The sequence below is a fragment of the Podarcis liolepis genome (assembly GCF_965112155.1).
Source record: "Podarcis liolepis genome assembly, chromosome: 15".
NCBI classification, from domain to species: domain Eukaryota; kingdom Metazoa; phylum Chordata; class Lepidosauria; order Squamata; family Lacertidae; genus Podarcis; species Podarcis liolepis.
The window spans coordinates 13,848,475-13,863,146 of NC_139566.1; the positions used below are offsets into that span (position 1 = coordinate 13,848,475).

A 14,672-nucleotide genomic window follows, 5' to 3' on the forward strand; every position below is an offset into this window, starting at 1 on the left:
GACAGCTTCTAGAAGCCACAGGTGAGAGCTTAGTTCAGGGTGGGGACCAAAGGTGGACAAACTACCCCAGAAGGAGCACTACTGTCTCCCACCAGAAGCACCACTCCTCCCCTAACACCCCATACACCCCTAGGACAATACATCACTCTTAACAGACGGTGGTGCTTCAGCTTGGTGGTGGAGACTTACATGCAGGAGATTCCCCAGTGTCTCCAGGAAAGACTGGGAATATCTCCTGCCTCAAACCCTGGAGAGCTGCTGCCAGTCAGCGAAGACAATACAGATCTAGATGGACCAGTTCTCACCTGAGCAGGCTCCCAGCCCATGCACACATCGGGTTAGGATTTTGCACTGAGCACAATTTGCCGAAAGCTTGACCTTGCTTATGTCCATAGTGCGGTTCCACAAAGCAAGTGTGGAGGTTCCCTTCTTTGATTGGCCCCCACCCAGACCCTGTTCCATCCTTCCTAGCCATAGATGGGACTCAAGGTGCCACTTTCCCACACAAACTTTCCCACATAAGGGCTGGATGGATCTCACTTAGCTATTCCTGGCTCATCCTCCGCGGTCGGTTTCATCAGGATGCTCTAGGCAGCTCCTTGACTTTTCGCCTTCGGCCACTTGCTCTCTGTCTGTCTCCCACCTCCCTCTCCACCTTATGCTGGAGGCACCGTGGGAGGGACTTGATTCGCTTCAACCCCTTTACATGAGGACAAACAAGGAGGACCCTGTGGCTAGGAATGGGTGGATCTGTTAATTCTGGATTCTGTTTCTCACTTCTCCACTCTTAAGTCCTATTCTCCACATTTCCACATCAGTTTGCGCGTTCCTTAAAGGCAAGTCCTTGTGAAAACGTGGCAGCATTTTAGTGTGGATTTCTCCTCTCTTGCTATGACATTTTGCCCAATATATACCTTTATGGCAAATCAATTCCCGCTTTTAATGCACTTTTCACTAATATATGCACTTGGCTGGGCTGTAGAAGTGCATTTTGGGAAATGCAGATTTCGGAGTATTTTGGGAGCAGAGAGGGCAACCAGATTCACTGCACCCCCTTTCCTTGGGGGGCAGTGGAGGACCCTGAGGCCAAGAACACACGTTCCTTGGCACTGCCCAGCGGACGTGGTACTGGAACTTATCCATGTAAACACAGCTTGCATCGTGAGCCCTAGGCTTCTGGTGGTGGCATCTCTTGGGCTGCCTTCTCACTCGCACCCCCCTCCCATTTGCTCTTTTAAAAAATGCTGGAGCAGCAGAAGCCCAGGCCAGCTGACTAGCAGAGGCCTCCCTTGGTGAAAGGAGGAGGATTAGCAGCTTTGTAGAGGCCTCCGGTTAGCCTCAGTCAATGCCACTCAAACACAGGAGGGGAAAGCTTTGCATCATGATCCACCTCTGCAGTCTGAAGCGAAGGAGCTCAGAGGATGCACTCAGCATTAGGCATGCAGGTAGGAACATAGGAATCTACCTTATGCTGAGTCAGACCAGTCTAGCTCAGAATTATCTGTACTCATGGATTGGGAGTTTCAGGCAGCCCTACCTGGAGATGTCATTGTGGAATGAACCCCTATTCTCACAGAGCTACAATTCCCCAAGTTTCCTAAGAAGATGGATTGATTGCTCAGGCACTCTGGGAATTATATCTTTCTGTGTATAGGAATACAGTGGTACCTCGGGTTAAGAACTTAATTCGTTCTGGAGGTCCGTTCTTAACCTGAAACTGTTCTTAACGTGAGGTACCACTTTAGCTAATGAGGCCTCCCACTGCCCCGGTGCCGCTGCCATACGGTTTCTGTTCTCATCTTGAAGCAAAGTTCTTAACCCGAGGTACTATTTCTGGGTTAGTGGAGTCTGTAACCTTAAGCGTCTGTAACCTGAAGCTTCTGTAACCTGAGGTACCACTGTAGGGAGTCTTCTCTAACTACTTTCAGCACTCCTAACAAACTACAGTTCCCAGAATTATCTGCGGGGGGGGACACCTAGATTGTTTAAACTGCTTTAAAACCTTTAAAAAACCTTTCCCCCTCTCTTTGGAGAGGAGGTAGAGAGCTGCTTCTGGCCCACAGGCCACGGGCTGCCCACTTGCATCTAAAAATAAGACCCCTGAGCAAAGTGCCTCCATCTCTCGCAATCCGAAGGCAGCAAATGGATCTTTACAGATTGCTCTGAATGTAAATGAATTCCCAGGTCTGTGTGTCACAGCCGTAAATGGCTGGGGAATGGCTTTTGCCATGGTTACTGCAAGCAGGGGGTCTGGACCGTCCCCCGTCCCCCACTCTTGGCCTTGCAAGTGTCTGCAAAACAGAGATGGGAGAAGGAGGGAGGCCAGACTGGTGAGGGGTGGGAGGTAAGCAGGTGGGGTCTGGCTTCCCCCAGCAGCTGAGCCATAAATGCCCATGAAAGGCACAAGTGACAGGTGGCCTGGAATGTCTCCAAATATGGAATGCATGAAACGTCCCTTTCAACCCCTGCGGGGGAAGGAGGCAGAGGGTGAGAGAGGCCGCCAGGAGCAGAGGGGAGGGGAGTAAGGCCAGTGGGAGTTTAGGGGTATAAAGGACTGGACTCTGTGAGCCAAACCTGACTGCTCTTTGCTTCCTTTCTCTGGGCTGCTGCAGGAACTGGTGAGTACCCCCAGAGCAGCCGACACTGACTGTAAGCTCTTTGGGGCAGAGACTCCGGCTGTGTACACAGCATACATTTAAAGCGTGTTCCTCCTCCCCGCCTTGCAAAGAATCCTGGGAATTGTCATCTACCCCTTCACAGAGCAACAATTCCCAGCACCCTTAACAAATCACAGTTCCGAGGCTTATTGGAAGTGTGGAGAAACATGCTTTGAATGTATGCAGGGCTGGGTGAGACAGAACTGCTTGTAGGAAGATCAGAAACTGCCTTATGTTGAGTCAATTTGTCTCAGAAGCGTCTATACTGCCTGGCAGTGGTTCTCCAGGGTTTCAGACAGGGGTCTCCCCCTGCCTTACCTGGATACACTAGGGATTGGACTTGAGACCTTCTACATGCAAGGCAAATGCTCTGTGACGGAACTAAGTGCCTTCCTCCCCTGGAAAGCCACTGCCAGTCATAGTGAAAAGGAATAGCAGGCCAGGTATGGTCACCTCTACAAAGGATAATGCGGACCTGGGGAAATGGCAACTAAAAGGACAAAAACGCCAAGCATCTTTCCCCATGATCATTTTTAGTTAGGTTTTTTTGGGTGGGATGCAAGTTAAGGGAGGATACGGCTGAGAGGTGTATATGATTATGCATGGTGGGCAGAAGTTGTAGAGAGGGATGTTTTTCTGCCTCTCTTAAGACACACAACTCGTGGGCATCCCATAATTGCCACGCCATGACTCAATGTTGGCAGATTCGGGGCAGGCAAAAGGAAGGACTTATTCACACGCCGCACAGTTCAACTGTGGAATTTGCTCCCCCAAGGGACAGTGATGGCCACCATCTTGGCTGACTTTAAAAGGGGATTGGACCAATGACTGGAGAAGGATGCCAATGGTCTCTGAATACCAACTCCTGGGAATTGCAAGCAGGGAGAGAGAGCTTGGGTCCTCTTTGCGAGTTTCCCAAAGGCATCTGCTTTGGCTGCGAGAACAGAATGCTGGACTTTGTGGGTCTTTGGCCTGATCCAGCATCCAGGCTCTTCTGTTCTTCACATTCAATGCATGACATCTCCCGTTGAAAGGATCCCAGCGGAAAACCTCTGCCTATGGCCGTGGTGAGCTGCCAGCAGCAGGAATAGGCAGCATTGCTCTAGTCTAGAATTTGGAACCAACTTTCTCCCGCCGCCGCCACGGATTGCAGCTACAGCTGTCTGGCGTGTACACTTAAAATGTTTGCTTTCTGCCAAGCGGAAAGCTGAGGAAGCTTTCTATTTGGAAATGCAATCTGCTTGTGTCCCGGACTGGAAAGTATCCAGATTGATTCTAGCTTTTCTGGGTTTTACCATTGTAGAGGAAACTCTATGAGCTGTCTCCAATATTAGTCCTACTCAGAGTAGATCCATTGAAATTCATCAGCATGGCTAAGAGCTTATCCACACTTCCTCTTGTCCTGCTGCTCCTCCCTGCCCCACCCCCCAGCTGCAATTTGGATTCCCCTCAGATTGCTGTTTTCCCTGATATATCGCTAAAGAGCAGCTTTTTGCTTGGAAATGAGTGGGGCTGGGGGCAACCCATGCTTTCTAGGCAGAACACCAGCGGAAGTGTGGATGAGCTCTAACTTAGGTCCATTGATTTTAATAGGTCTACTCAAAGTAGAATTTAGTTGGTTCACACCCTATGAGTTTATTCTACAAGAGGGAGGAAAACCAGGGCAAACAACCCCTTCCTGAATCCTAAAGTTCACGCAGGAGAAAAGGAATCAGATGGAATCTGAGAGGGATTTCCAACCAGTGATGTATTCGCTAATTTGCTAGACCTTGCAATTTAAAAAAATATTTGAATTATGTGTTCTCAGCGACCGTGTTTCATGTGCCATTTAATGGCCCGCCATTAGGTCTCAAGTTTGGGTCCTGAAATTTCAGAGTATGGGATGCTCTAGACCTGGCAACACTTGCCCCACATAGATATGGCACAGAAGGACTGCTGTCAGGGGGAGAAAAGAGATGAGGTCAGTGTGAGTCACTTCCAGAATGTAACCCTCGCCACCCATCTCTCATCCCTTAGTGAGCCAGCACCATGTGTGATGACGAGGAGACAACTGCCTTGGTGTGTGACAACGGCTCCGGCTTGGTGAAGGCCGGCTTTGCCGGGGACGATGCTCCCCGCGCTGTCTTCCCCTCCATCGTTGGGCGCCCAAGACACCAGGTAAGGAAGCGGTGGCTGCAAGGCTCTGTTTGGTCCCCACTTGCACTATTCATTTAAAGCAGAGCCCTGCCACTAAAGTCACAACTTCCCCGCAATAATCCCGGGGAGTTCAGTTTGTGAAGGGTGCTAAGAATTGTTAGGAGAGACCCTCTTCCCCCTTGCAGAACTACAATTCCCAGAGCTCCCTGATTGGCTGTTAAACCACTCTGGAAATGGTAGCTTATTGTGGCATTCATGGTGATTTGTGCTTATGGTGTTATCAGGGCAGTTATACAAACGATCTTGCTTTCAATCGTGTTTGTGCCTTCCAAAGTTTTGGGGAAGCCACACTGCTTCGTTTCCAATCAATACACATCCCATAACTTCCCCCTGCAATCCTGTATTTTTTTGCATCACAAAATGTACTGTGGGGAATTGTTGTTTTCCTCTTTCCTTTTGTTGTGCCTTTCCATACAGCAATAGCATGTTATCGTTGGCCAGGGTGGTTTAACAACCAATCCTCCTTTTCCAGGTAGCTCTGGGAATTGTAGCTCTAGGAGGATAGTAGAGGGTCTCCTAAGAACTCTAGAACTCCCAGGTTTCTTTGGGGCTTGAAGCCGTGACTGTTGAAAGTGATGCGGTGCTGCCTTCAGTGCAGTCTCTGCTGCTCCCTAGGGCAGGAGTGAAGTTTCTGGAGAAAGAAAGAAGAAGTGCTGTTTCACACGCCACAGAGGAGGCAGCGATAGTCCCCAATTTAGCTGGCTTTGAAAGGGGACTAGGCAAATTCATGGAGGATAACACAAGCGAAGGCTCCTAACCACAATGGCTATGTTCTCCCTCCACGGTTAGGGGTCTCCTTAGCACCCTTAAGAACATGGGTAGGCAAACTAAGGCTCAAGGGCCGAATCTGGCCCAATTGTCTTCTCAATCCGGCCCGCGGCCGGTCCGGGAATCAGTGTGTTTTTACATGAGTAGAATGTGTCCTTTCATTTAAAATGCATCTCTGGGTTATTTGTGGGGCAACGGAATTCGTTCATTTTTCTTCTTCAAAATATAGTCCAGCCCCACACAAGATCTGAGGGACAGTGTGCTTCTATTTAAAATGCATCTTTGGGTTATTTTTGGGTCATAGTAATGTGTTCATTCCCCCCTTCAAAATATAGTCTGGCCCCCCACAAAGTCTGAGGGACAGTGGACTGGCCCCCTGCTGAAAAAGTTTGCTGACCCCTGCTTAAGAAGCTGCAGTTCCCAAGGTTCTTTGGAGGAAGCCATGACTCTTAACTTGGTATCTTAGCGCCTTAAATATACGTGTGAATGTGGCCCTTGAGAAAACATTGCAGACCAGCTAATAAAAGCTGAATTATGTGCGGGCGGTTGAGTAGGAAAAACACCACCACCAGTTTTAGAAAGCTTCAGAATGCACCTGCAAACCCGCCCACCCCACACCGGTCTGGAGGGGGACACCCTAAGGAGAGAGCAAGGGTGTGGGTGGCCTTCCCTTTGGAGTCCTCCACCACCAGCCATGTATATGACCTTACAGGCAGCCTGTCGGAGATCACCCCCAGAACAGCAGGGGTCTCCCTGACAAATTCCAACCCAGGCAATTAAGAGATCATTTGCCTCTTGGCTTTCCAATGGGATCCTGTTTCCTCCTGAGGTGAAGTTATGCTCTTAAACAGCTGCTAGGCCAAAGCTCAGAAGGCAAAGAGCATTTGGGAGCCAGGGCATAAGGGTCAATGGCAAGGGGAGAAAGAGAGTCTGTCACGCCCTCCAACATTTCTCCAAGGAAAATAGGGATGTCCTAAGGAAAAGCTGGACATTCCGGGATCAAATCAGAAACCAGGACAGCTTCTGTAAATCCAAGACTGTCCCTGGAAAATAGGGACACTTGGAGAGTCTGCGCTCTCTCTCTCTCTCTCTCTCTCTCTCTCTCTCTCTCTCACACACACACACACACACACACACAGAGAGAGAGAGAGAGAGAGAGAGAGAGAGAGAGGATGCTTCAAGTTTCAGACACTATGTTTATTGAGCCTACATCCTGATTTGCTTTGTACAAAGTTCCGCGGGGAGATGTATTTTGGTAGAAAGCTGCGGTATAAATTCCAACAATAATAACAATAATAATTTCAATATTTTAGTTATCATCGAGTAACAAGGAGTTACTCGGCTGAATATGAGTGTAAGAAAAAGAACAAGAAATTATCAGTTATTTAACTTTCACTGACATCCTAATCTTCGCTGTATAATTTATTGCTATTGCAGCAGGAACATAGAGACAAAGTAAGTTGCCTTCTACAGAGCCAGACAGTTGGCCTATATAAACAGTTCTCTACACTGGCTGGTAGCAACTTTCCAGAGTTTTAGGCATGGAGTCTCTCCTGGCCCTGCCTGGAGATGCCACAGGGGAGTGAACCTGGGACCTTCTGCATGCCAAGCAGGTGTTCTGCCACTGAGCCACAGCCCTTATTATTGCCCTAGAGGGGACATGGCACTACTTGGATTTGCTCCCCAAATGACTTGGCCAGCCTTGAATACTCTGTACCCTTTTGGGGGAAGCACCATTCCCTGCTCCCTTTAAGGGGATGATTGGGAGAACGGAATCCAGATTGGAGGGCAGTGTTTCTACCCCCCAAAAAAACAACAACCCTGTATCTATTTTGCTTGAAATTAAGCACCAGAAAGCATAGGGAGGATTAGCTGTGGTGACCAGCACCCACTGGGGCTGGAGGGCAGGGAGCCCAACAGTGGCTGGAGCCAGAGCCAATGGCAGATGGAGCCAATTAATTCTGGTTTTGCCCCCATCCTCCTCCCCACTTCTGTGTTCTACAAGGGCCACACAGAGACTAAGGAGGTAGAGCCACCCCCTGGACAGGACAGGTAAGGGCTGGATCGAAGGCAGGCTGGTTTGGCAACGGTCTAGCTCTCCCTCTCCTGAGTCCCTGCTCTCACTTGCTTCCAGGGTGTCATGGTGGGCATGGGTCAGAAAGACTCCTACGTGGGAGACGAGGCCCAGAGCAAGAGAGGCATCCTGACCTTGAAATACCCCATCGAGCACGGCATCATCACCAACTGGGACGACATGGAGAAGATATGGCACCACACTTTCTACAACGAGCTGCGCGTGGCCCCCGAGGAGCACCCCACCCTGCTCACCGAGGCCCCCCTCAACCCCAAAGCCAACCGGGAGAAGATGACCCAGATTATGTTTGAAACCTTCAACGTGCCTGCCATGTATGTGGCCATTCAGGCAGTGCTCTCTCTCTATGCTTCTGGCCGTACCACTGGTAAGTGTGTATGTGTGTGTGCGTGTGTGCCTGCTGGGGGGGGTGAAATCAGCAAAATTGTTGGTTGACCCCCCCTTGGGACCAAGAGGCAGGGGTAAACATGTTTTCAATGGATTAATGAATGGCATGAACATGCCAGCTGCTTCCAGAACCAGCTGTTTATTAAGCACTGGGTAGCTTAATAAGTGGGTAGGTTAGAGCATGGGTAGGCAAACTAAGGCCCGGGGGCCAAATCTGGCCCAATCACCTTCTAAATCTGGCCCACGGATGGTCCAGGAATCAGTGTGTTTTTACATGAGTAGAATGTGTCCTTTTATTTAAAATGCATCTCTGGGTTATTTGTGGGGCAAAGGAATTTGTTCATTTTTCTTCTTTAAAATATAGTCCAGCCCCCAACAAGGTCTGAGGGACAGTGGACCGGCCCCCTGCTGAAAAAGTTTGCTGACCCCTGGGTTAGAGTATGGTGTTGATAATGCCAAGGTTGCAGGTTCAATTTCCGTATGGGACAGCTGCATATTCCTGTATTGGAGAGGGCTGGATGAGATGACCCTCTGTGTCCCTTCCAACTCTATGATTAATTCATCCTGACTTGTTTGCAGGGAGATTGTGGGCTGTTTAATGAGCAATTTACATTTGTTCCTCCTCTTGCTTTCTCCTCGCATTCATTCCTTGCTCCAGCTACTTTTGCCTCTGGCCCCAAGACCTCCAGAAAGGAACGAGGTCCTCAGACTAAAAATGGTTCCCCACCTCTATGCTTTGGCAGGGGTGGCCAAACTTTTAGGACCAGCGGGTACATTTCATTTGTGCCAGTCACAAAACAGTAGCTACTATGCGGGGGTGGGGGTGGGGCATAACACAAAATGGCTGCCATGGAGAGTGTGCCATAACACAAAATTAGAGAGAGCGCCACCCCTGGCAACCATGAGAAGCCAGCTATGTCCTGCTGGTCCTGATTCTGGAGATCACGCAGTATTGATTTTACACACAATCACATGCACAATGCTGCTGTTTCTGTCTAACAGGAACATAGAGCATTCCTCAGTACCAGGGAAAATATACAAGGTGTCCCCACCACTCTTGTTTCTTATAAATTGCTTAGAAGGCACATTTGACCCCTTGCTTTCTAGGAGGGCAAGAAAGCTCAGAGGCTGGAGCACCATGGTACTTCTGTGGGTGCTGGGTTGGCAACCCCTGCTCTAAAGTATTGTGGCAAATGTTAACTGGCAGCTATCTGGCATGCATTCACCACATAAGGCCAGCCAGGCTAAAAGCCCCCAGCCAAGAGGCTGTCTTGTGGGACACCTAGCAGCTTCCTCTCTCTCCAGCTCCCTACCAACTCAGGTCTCCTCTTCTGTAGGAATTGTACTGGATTCTGGAGATGGTGTTACCCACAACGTCCCCATCTATGAGGGCTACGCCTTGCCCCATGCCATACAGCGCTTGGATCTGGCTGGCCGCGACCTCACCGACTACCTGATGAAGATCCTAACCGAGCGTGGCTATTCCTTTGTCACCACTGGTAAGAGAACTGCTACGTGGTACCGCTTTAATTCTTTAGCCAGTGTCTGCTTGAGTCTACTCCCTGCACCGGCCAAGAGCATTGTTCATGCCATTTGAAAACAAACACTGAATGCCTTAACTCTGACCCCATGTGCGCTAGACATTTACTGTAGAGCAGTATCATACCGCTTTGAACAATCAGGGTTTCACCGAAAGAATCCCGGAAGGTGTAGTTTGTTAAGGATGCTGAGAGTTGTTAGGAGACCCCTATCGCCCTCACAGAGCTACAGTTCCCAGAGTGGTTTAAACAGTCAATCTCTCCTCCCAGGGAACCCTGGGAATTGGAGCTCTCTGAGAGGAACAGGAATTTAATGAATTGAAAAAGATGTTTAAAATAACGTTTGTAAAAATACAACAACCCAGAACTTTTCATTTTTTTGGAATTATATAGACAGAACTATGCAAACTGTATAGAAATTTATTCATGTATGCGACTACGGAGGCAAGAATGTTACTTGCCCAAAAATTGAAAGAAGATTTCATCCCAGCAAATGAAGAATGGATACAAAAATTACGGAGTATGCAGAAATGGCGAAACTTACCAGGAAAAAAAGAATGGAAATGGTTTATGGAATATTTACAAACTGTAAACAGATAAGATTGGCAGGATTATTGTAATAACCTGCAGTTTTATTAGAGTATATCTTTAAAGTACATGAATAAATGAGCAAATTAAGTTAATTTGGATATGCCGAAAATATTAAAAATAAATTTAAGGAACTGCAGGAAGAGTGGGAAGGAAGTCAAGTTTTGAAATGTTAAAATGATTGTAAAATTATTGAAATGTATAAAACTGAAAATCATAAAAAGGAATCTCCTGGCGCTTCTCAGCACCCATAACAAACTGCAGCTCCCAGGGTCCTTTGTGGTGGGGCCACAACTGTTCAAAGCGGTATGATAGTGCTTTAAATCTTGAGTGCAGATGGAGCCTACAGCTGAGCGACAGAACCAGTTCTTCCAAGCTGTGGGCTTCCTCTAACGGACCAAATCCTTCCTGCCTCCCCGCAGCTGAACGGGAGATTGTTCGTGACATCAAGGAGAAGCTGGGCTACGTGGCTTTGGACTTTGAGAACGAGATGGCCACCGCTGCTTCCTCCTCCTCTCTGGAGAAGAGCTACGAGCTGCCTGATGGGCAAGTCATCACCATTGGCAACGAGCGTTTCCGGTGCCCAGAGACCCTCTTCCAACCCTCATTTATTGGTGAGAAACAGCGGGAGCACAGGAGACCTCTCTTGCGGAGACTGCTGCCCCACAGCTCCTATTATGCCAGACCATGGGCTCTGGTGGCTGTGGCTGAAGGGCGTTGGGGGTCTAACAGCATTTGGAGGGCCCACAGACTGACCCAACCATGGGGCTTATAGGTGGGGCAGGGTAATCTGCAACTGGTGGGCTTATTCTGGAAGAGTGAGGGGTCTGGAGTACCTGAGAAGTCAGTTGCGGCCATAGGTGAGGGATGAGGAGCTTCTGCAAATGTCATCAAAGCAGAGGCTTGCTGGCTGGGGCGGCAATTGAGAGATGTGTGAGGGGTTAAGGCATGTCAGTGGCAAAAAGGTCAGTCTTCTCCTTTGAGACCGCTCAGAAATGTCACACTGGTTTTACTGATGGCGAAAACGTTTACTGACACACGTCAGGAAGTGCAGGGAGCCCAGGGTGGGCGTCTCGATGATACCAGCCTTGACCAGAGAGGGGGGTATCAGGTAGACGCATTCCACTTACGGATTAGGGCCGAGGCTTTGGCAGCGGGTGGAGAGGAACAGCTGATCACGCCCGGACAGGGCTCTTCGATGCTCTTTTTTCTACCCCAAAAATAGGCAGGGAAGCGGCAAAATTCCAGGATAGTATCCTCCTTCTCCTAAATGGAGGGGGAAGCATGACCTCCTGCTAAGCAGCTGCTGTAACTTGAGGCCATCACAAAATCCTTTGACTTTTGCCCTTGGCGAAGGATTCTTCTCTGTGGGTCTCCTCACTTTAAAAGATCTTCCAGCCATTCTTTCTTCAAACTCCTTCCGGCCTTGCAGCACCAGGTGCAGAAGAGATTGCATGATGTACCCAGGACTAGCATGACAAAGCAGCAGTATGGGCTGTTTCACCTTATTAAAATCAAATCTGGAAGATACTGTGTTCTGTCTCTAGCCCTAATGGGGGCTCACAAGGCCCGTAGGAGCCGGAAAATAAATAAATAAAACTTGCTTAAAACTAGGCAACTTAGCAATTACCCTAATCAAGGCACTTCCTGGGAGGTCTTTGAGTGTTGTTGTTTTTAGTAGCCTCTTGGCAATTGCTTTTTCCTGTTTGTTTTCTACTAGGCTAGCTCTCTCTGCTTCTCGTCTGCTGACAGCCTCCACGGTTTCTGTTCTGGCTGTGGAGGCCAGGCTGATCCATCTCTCCTCCACTAGCCTGTTCACTTGCACAGAATTACTTGTCGCCTGTGGTGACCAGGCATGGTAGTTAAATGCAAGGCTGAGCAAGATTGGCTCTCAGAATGAATACAACCATGCCTGTCACATGCAGAATTACCATTAATTGCCAGCCCTTCACCCTGAGGTCCCAGGGCAGTTTACAGCAATTTAAAACGCAACATTGTTTTGTTGTTTAGTCGTGTCCGACTCTTCGTGACCCCATGGAGCAGCACGCCAGGCACTCCTGTCTTCCACTGCCTCCCGCAGTTTGGTCAAACTCATGCTGGTAGCTTCGAGAACACTGTCCAACCATCTCGTCCTCTGTCGTCCCCTTCTCCTTGTGCCCTCCATCTTTCCCAACATCAGGGTCTTTTCCAGGGAGTCTTCTCTTCTCATGAGGTGGCCAAAGTATTGGAGCCTCAGCCTCAGGATCGGTCCTTCTAGTGAGCACTCAGGGCTGATTTCCTTAAGAATGGATAGGTTTGATCTTCTTGCTGTCCATGGGACTCTCAAGAGTCTCCTCCAGCACCATAATTCAAAAGCATCAATTCTTCGGCGATCAGCCTTCTTTATGGTCCAGCTCTCACTTCCATACATCACTACTGATGTATGGCACATACAGGGCACCCAGGATGGACAGGTCATAGTGGAGAGTTTTGACCAAACGTGATCCACCTGGAGCAGGAACTGGCAAGCCACTCCAGTATCCCTGCCAAGAAAACTCCATGGACAAAGACAAAAATGCAACATTAAAAACAGTTTATGGCAACTTGGTATCACAAAAAACAAGGTGGTTCCTGAAAATACACACCTCAGGTGTCAAAGGTCAGGGTAAAGATGTACCTCTGTTTAAGGATACATCCTTTTGTGCCAAATATAGTCAATTAGCATTAAATTAGCCATATACCCTGCTCCCCAGATTTTGCAATCTTGCTCTTTTTTTTTTTAACCCAGGCATGGAGTCTGCAGGCATCCACGAAACCACCTACAACTCCATCATGAAGTGTGACATCGACATCCGTAAGGACCTGTATGCCAACAACGTGCTCTCTGGCGGCACCACCATGTACCCTGGCATCGCTGACCGTATGCAGAAGGAAATCACCGCCTTGGCGCCCAGCACCATGAAGATCAAGGTGAGACTGGCAAATAGACAGCAGAATTATTAACATTTGGCATTCCATTCCAACAGATAGGTAAGAGGAAAGCTGTGATAGATTCAGAGGTTACTGGGGTGTTTGTGTGTGTGTGTGAGGGCAACCAAGATGATCAAGGGACTGGAAACTAAGCCTTAAGAGGAGCACTTGAAGGAGCTGGGTCTGTTTAGCCAGCAAAAGAGGAGACTGAGAGGAGATACGATAGCTATCTTCAAATATCTTAAGGGCTGTCACAAGGAGGAGGGAACATGCTTGTTTTCTCCCTGTATTTAGAAACCTCCAAGGAAGGAGAGTCCACCACCTCTCGTAGGAGTCTGTTCCACTGCTGAGCAGCTCTTACTGTCAGAAAGGTTTTCCAAATGCTTAGTCAGAATCTTGCAACTTGAAGCTATTGGTTTGAGTCTACCCTCCTCTGCACACCTTCCAGCTTGTCAACATCCTTCTTAAATTGTAGTGCCCAGATGATCCCCTTGTTGGTTCTCCCACCTTTTGGGAAATTGTCAGCAATGCAATGGAGGAATTTGTCAGACCTTACACTCTTGGCAGAGTTTGAGTCCCAACAGATATCGGGGAAGTTGGAAATCCCCCGATTACTATTTCTCTCCTTTTTGAATGTTTGGTAATCTGCTCTAGTAAGGCATCATCCACCCCTGGTTAACTTTCTCACTTCCTCCCTTTAGATCATTGCTCCTCCGGAGCGGAAGTACTCTGTGTGGATCGGCGGCTCCATTTTGGCTTCCCTCTCCACCTTCCAGCAGATGTGGATCAGCAAGCAAGAGTATGATGAAGCCGGGCCATCCATTGTCCACAGGAAGTGCTTCTAAAACGTCTCTCCATTACCCTCCCTGGCTTCTCCATTTCAGGTTCCAGCTGCTGTCCCTTCCTCCCAGATTTCATGGTGGTGCTTATGCCACTGGCTCACACTGCAAGAGCCGTTCCTCCTCTTGACTGCCCACCTAACCCCAGCCCTGAGAGGTCTACTCATGAGTATAATGGGGAAAAATATTTGCAGAAGGCTCTTCTGCTCCTCAGGGTCTTATTTCCATGGAATCATCCCTTCTGCACCACCACATATGGTGCTAGTGTCTCAAGTTTGAGTATTTGTCATTACTCCCTCTTTTCTCTCCCCTTCCTGAAACCTTAAAGAATAAAGCAGTTTTACAGTAGAATACTGTGGCTCAGTGTCTTCTGGGGCATTCACAAGACTTGCCCAAGATGTTTTCCTACTTGAGGTGAAGCAGCAAATGGGCTGGTCCTGTACCAAAGGTCAGTCATAAGAAGGGCGCTGCTGGATCAGGTCAATGGCCCATCCAAGTCTAGCCATGAGCTTTATGGCTGACCAGGAATTAGAATCTTTGGCTTCCAGCTCCAACACTTGAACCACTACACCAGGGATTCCCAAACTGTGGTCTGCGTGCTTCATTCAGGTGGTCTGTGGCACTGTGTGGCCTTGTGGTTGAAGAAAGGAGATAGCAC

General features: G+C 48.7%; 1 protein-coding gene across 4 annotated transcripts; it reads left to right on the forward strand.

Moving 5' to 3' along the window:
- Positions 1–1,428: 1,428 nt before the first annotated feature.
- LOC310694599 (actin, alpha cardiac muscle 1-like) lies at positions 1,429–14,365 on the forward strand. Of its 4 annotated transcripts, none has more exons than XM_083477833.1 (7): positions 1,429–1,445; positions 4,674–4,814; positions 7,756–8,080; positions 9,438–9,599; positions 10,649–10,840; positions 12,994–13,175; positions 13,877–14,365. In XM_083477833.1, the coding sequence occupies exons 2-7, from the start codon at positions 4,686–4,688 to the stop codon at positions 14,018–14,020; spliced, it is 1,134 nt and encodes a 377-aa protein (XP_083333959.1). In that variant the 5' UTR covers positions 1,429–1,445; positions 4,674–4,685; the 3' UTR covers positions 14,021–14,365. The 4 variants fall into 4 exon arrangements, with proteins under 4 accessions (XP_083333959.1, XP_083333958.1, XP_083333960.1 ...); XM_083477832.1 differs by lacking the exon at positions 1,429–1,445 and adding an exon at positions 2,489–2,618; XM_083477834.1 differs by lacking the exons at positions 1,429–1,445; positions 4,674–4,814 and adding an exon at positions 6,295–6,317.
- Positions 14,366–14,672: the final 307 nt, after the last annotated feature.